The sequence below is a fragment of the Amblyomma maculatum genome, chromosome 8 (assembly GCF_055883805.1).
Source record: "Amblyomma maculatum isolate TAMU_Amacu chromosome 8, ASM5588380v1, whole genome shotgun sequence".
Classification (NCBI taxonomy): domain Eukaryota; kingdom Metazoa; phylum Arthropoda; class Arachnida; order Ixodida; family Ixodidae; genus Amblyomma; species Amblyomma maculatum.
This window is the reverse complement of record NC_139351.1, coordinates 14,034,199-14,039,506: the sequence shown is the minus strand read 5'-3', so window position 1 is coordinate 14,039,506 and position 5,308 is coordinate 14,034,199. Positions and strand designations below refer to the sequence as shown.

The 5,308-nt window shown below is 51.4% G+C and overlaps 1 protein-coding gene across 1 annotated transcript; it reads right to left on the bottom strand.

Moving 5' to 3' along the window:
• Window positions 1-2,296: 2,296 nt before the first annotated feature.
• Window positions 2,297-3,544, bottom strand: LOC146180570 (solute carrier family 22 member 6-like). Its single transcript, XM_084577777.1, has one exon. The coding sequence runs from the start codon at window positions 3,542-3,544 to the stop codon at window positions 2,297-2,299; it is 1,248 nt and encodes a 415-aa protein (XP_084433903.1).
• Window positions 3,545-5,308: the final 1,764 nt, after the last annotated feature.

The following is a 5,308-nucleotide window of genomic DNA, read 5'->3' as shown; positions in this document are numbered from 1 at the left end:
GGCTACTGCCGCCCGTTGGGCTCGCTGTACCAGACCTTGCTGGTCTTCGCAGCGGTCGCTGGACAGCAGTCTCCCACTGCTTCACTACGAGAGTCGGAGCCGAGCTTGACGTATGCAGTATGCCACGACCGAATGACGTCACAGCTAAGGCCAGCTGCGCAGCCACCTCGCTATTCACCGCGAAATCGACCTAGAGGTGGCGCCACCGTCACTCCGGTAGTGTGGATCGGCAGCCAGCGGCGTTCGCAGAAGGAAGGAAGGAAGGAAGGAAGGAAGGAAGGAAGGAAGGAAGGAAGGAAGGAAGGAAGGAAGGAAGGAAGGAAGGAAGGAAGGAAGGAAGGAAGGAAGGAAGGAAGGAAGGAAGGAAGGAAGGAAGGAAGGAAGGAAAAAAGAAAGAAAGAAAGAAAGAAAGAAAGAAAGAAAGAAAGAAAGAAAGAAAGAAAACTGTAGCCCTATATTATTTTGGCGGTTTTGGGACGTCTTCAGAGATGTCAGCTTGTTGCATCCGCAAGAGTCTTCTCCGTCGACATCGTCCACTTCTGCACAATGGTCGGTTGCCCTCAGTCCAGGGCTTCGCTGGCTACTGCCGCCCGCTGATCTTGCTGTACCAGACCTTGCTGGTCTTCGCAGCGGTCGCTGGACAGCAGTCTCCCACTGCTCCGCACTTGGGTTTCGAATTTTGGGGACCGCATCTATGTTTTGACAGGCCCTGTGATGTGATTTAGTGTTTGTTTTTCATCGCACCACGGAGATCTGTCCGCGTATATGGTAGGGTGCATTTTGTTTAGTATGCGTAGGTTTGGGTATGAACCCGTCTGTGTCTCCATATGACGCTTCCTCTTTGGTGAGAGAACTGTTCGGTGGGGGATATTGCATTATTTTTCTTCTATAGTTTTCTAGTATGGTCGAGTATGCCTTGGGTGCTGGCAAAAGTTCCGGTGACTCGTCGGATGCTCGGAAAGTAGTGTATGCTCGAGCTATCCTGTCGGCCTCTTGGTTCCCTGCCACCCCTATGTGCCCTGGTACCCACGTAATTTTGTGTCTGTTCTTGTTTTCTTCGTGGTTTTTAATTCTGTCGCTCGCTTCGAGGAGTATACGGAGCGCGTGACGACCAATCCTACCATTCATGCTGGCAAGGCCTGGCGACGACTCTCGATGCCGCGGCAAAACCCAGGAACGAGCTAAGGAAGGCTGGAACTTGAGATGGCTCCCGCAGGAGGGAAATATATGCTTCAGGTGGCCAGCCAGCAAGAAACTTGGGACTTATTTTGCTGAGAGCTGTCTAGCACTATGAAGGGACAGGTATTGCCGACACAGTTTCTATAATGGGCCCATTGTGCTTAGGTGGGCCTCCTATCAATATGCCTACGCCTTCTAAACTTTCGGCCGGCGAAGCATTTTGTTGTTGCGTAACTTGTACACTTCAGAAGTCAGAAGTATGATGGAATCCTGACTGGACGGGGGAGGGTGACACGTTCAAAAACAAAGTGTCTCCGATCTGTAAAAATAAGACCCTCATTCAGGAGCCCGAATGTGAATAAAAAATAAAATTTACTGGCAGGCGTCACTGCTTTTGCAATTGCACGCTTATGCACGCAACATGACTATAACAAAGCTCCCTCGCGAGCAGTTCGCTGGTTCTAGGTATACAAGTACAACTTTCCTAACTTCCTCCTCTCTTCGAAAATTCACCCTTTGCTCTACTACCAATGCCTGCCTCGGGTGTCCTGAAAAGGACGGTATACACCACATTTCTCGTGCTGCCGTCCTAACTCGGTGATTCCGGCTCTTCCCAATCCCTTAGCGGAGCAGCGAAAGAGGGCGCTCGCCAGCGAGTCTGCACGACCAACTGCGGCTACACAATCTATCTTGCGCGGTGGCCAATACGACTGGACTTTTTTCGGTACTCAGAACACTCACAAATTGCCCTTCACTTGTTTACTGCAAGAAATGTTTGTGCGCCCTGCTGGAACACTTGAAAATAATAAAAACCAGCAACAGTGGTCTCTCTTCCACTGGAGCCCACGAAACCTTAAGCGCACGAAATCCATTACAAGCTTTGAATTGCGGGGTGTTTTAGTGGCCACCATGGAGAGGTGTGTTATTTCGGATTCTTGCAGAAAACAATCATCAGCGTAAAAAGGCTGACATCTGAGCTAAGGTATAGGCCAGCGTGTTGGTCTAACGGGAGCGCCACTCTGTTCTGCTGTGATCTTTCATGTCGTCTTTTTGTCCGGCTGCCATTATAACTAGGCCACTCTGAAGAAGTTTGTTTAAAATTATAAAAAGGGGTAATTTAAGAGAAAAAGGTACCTGGATTTGGAGACATGATGGCTGGGGCGTCAAGGTCGGTTCGAGGTTGTTGCTGCCTCTTGAGCTCCGTCTTCAGTGTGTCCAGGCGTTGCTTGAACGACTTCGGATCGATTCTGTTCACACGTGCTGCCAACGATAGCACGTACTCGGCGCGGCGTACATCTGATATAGCCAGGAGCCAGCACGGGGACTCCTCAATAAAGTACACGGCCAGGGCCAGACCACAGGACGGTACCATGAAGGCGATCTGACTCGCCTGCCAGGTGAGAGAGAGTGCGGAGATGATCTCTTGGTAGGCTGTTGCAATGTAAAATGCCCCGACAATGGCAAGGCTACAGAAACGAGCCCGGTGGTGCGTGTCTGTGACTTCGAACAGGATCACAATGAACGTGACATTGACGCTGGCAGCGGAAGCGGACAGGAGGGTTTGTAGAACGGCAAATAGCAGCAAGGTGTTGGCGAAAGCCATTGCGATGCCTGAAAACATAAATAAAATGAGCCAGATGACAATCACTGGCCGGCGTCCAATGATATCCGCCGTGACTCCAGCCATTGGAGCTCCTATCACTCCACCAAGCATGTTCAGCGCTGAAAGCAATCCCAGTATCCAACGTCGGCCGCAGATGTTCCACTGTTGAACTATCGACCGCGTTCCAAAGTCCCCGCCGTACCTCGCATCGTACTCCCACCCGTTATCGCAGGGAACCACGCTCCGGTTGTCAACGTTGGCGTCTTCTACGATAGAAGTCGGCGGATCGTAACGGAGGCATTGGCTGCGCCTCTTCCCGCCGTCCTCCAGTGGCACGCTGCTGTTTTTCCACATTGCAGCCGACAGGTGAGCCTGTTCGGCTGGAGGCTTGCACCAGTGGTCTACGGGACGAGCCAGGGTGCCGAAAGCAGCCGTGTGCAATATGGCTACAAAGAAACCCAGTGTGGCGCAGAGAAGGATGAGCATCTGGAACCTGCCGTGACCAAAGATCAGGATATTGTCCAGCGGTGCAGGCACAGTTGTAGTGGTCGTAGTGGCGGGTCCGGTAGTTTCGGCATCGATATCTAGTGGATTTGCTTGCGACAATGGTGATGTTATCTGACCTACGCCACGAGAGCGTTTGCTACGAGTTAATGTCACTTGCACTTCTATTTCGGCGTTAGTGGGAATGAGCAGTGGTGTGACGTCAGCGGACTCGGTGATGGTGGCGGGTGCAGCAGGTGTGTCATCGGTACTTTGCATGACTTTTGACATCGACGACACTGGATGATCCGCAAGGCTTCCAAGGGAACATCTGCTCGGAGGTAGACGTGACATATTTGACATCCTTCTTTCTTCGAGCTTTGGCATGCTGGGACTGAACGGCGCTTGCTGGTCCTCGCTGGATGTGTTGACGGTGGCGGTCGCCGTAATCATATTACTCTCCAATCGTGGGGCCTGTTGAGATGCCGGTAACAAATGTAAGGCCTCAGAACGGGAATGAGAGCGTCGCTTTCCAGATATTCGCGACGCACGCGTCTCTTGATCGACATCCCGTACATTAGGAGGTCGCGGTTCAGGAATCTCGTCTCGTGTGCAGGTGAAGGGGGCAGGCGCAGTAGTTGTGGCGTCGGTATTCTTCGGATTGTCGGAAGACATAGGATACGCAGGCAGGTTCACAGGTCGGCTGTGGGTCACTTGCGACGATCCTCTCCCTTCAAGAAGGGGTAAATCTTGATGGGAAGGGACTACCACTGACACAGCTGGAGTGGTGGTAATGTCTGTAGCAACAGTCGTAGAATCGTCTCCCTGTGGAACGTAGAAGTGCGGACATGAGAAAGGGAGCACGCTTTTCCATTCAAATTAAAATCACGCCTTCCACACCGGAGATATGAAAATTATTTGTCCAAGAAAAAGGGCACTGGCATCTACTACCGGATCGCACTTATCCCGACTGCTAGTTTCAATTATGCAATTATGAAAAATGTCAGAAGGAAAAAGGGTGCTTCGTTTACCTTTGTCAGCACAGTACATATACGTTAATGACATTGTAGGTCGACTGCTTGGCCGCAGGATACTTGCGATATTCGGGTCATTTCTTCGCGATTACAGAGTCTTTCGAAGGAGTCTGGCGATACTCACATTAGGATGGAGGGACACTGGCGCATTCTTCATTTGAGCGACAATGCTGCAAGGTGCCGTCACTGTTGGAGGATCGACTCCACTGTGGCTCTCTGAAGATATCGAAGGCACAATCGAAACTTCGGACCGGTCGCTTGAGTTCAGGGATACTTCCGACGTTTGTACGTGTCCTAAACATTAAGGATGTTTTGAGAATTGATGCTAGCATGTTCACAGCTTTAATGGTTACGGCAGCGGTCACAGTATATATGGATTCCTCACCTTGCGGAACACCTTCATGTATCGATGATGTAGGCAGGACGTCGTGTCGGCCGCGGGAGCGTCGGTGTCGAGACATCCGCGATGCCCTATCATCTTCACCGAGGTTACGCATAACTGGTTGGATGGATCCTGGCATGACCACAGTTGGAGAGGTGATGATGTTGTGCGCAGCAGCTGGACAGCGGGTTGCCTGTGTAATCTCTGGAGCCATCGGTGACTTAGGTCGAAATTCTGGTCCACTGCGATAGCGTTTTCGGCGAGAAATTCGCGAAGACCTCGTCTCATCCTGCTTCGGCACATTTGCATGATGTAGCGATGGTGAGACCACAGCGGAAGTCGCGACGGTGGCTGGGACGCCGTTGTCGTTCTGACCCTGCAGAAGTGACTTCGTCAAGTTTTTTGGAGGGCCTGAGGACGCTTTCGTCTTAGACGACGTCCGGGTGTCATCTTCAGGATTGGACATGTCGTAAAAAAGGCGTGCTGATGTAGGGGTGCGTCGTCGTAATTGCCCAATAGCCTGAACGAAAATAGAATTCGGCAGAACAGGCTTGAGAAGCGGCCCTCTCCTAACTGCACGTTCTTCTTCTTTGTCTTCTTTTCCTGCACGAGGCTATAAGGCACGCA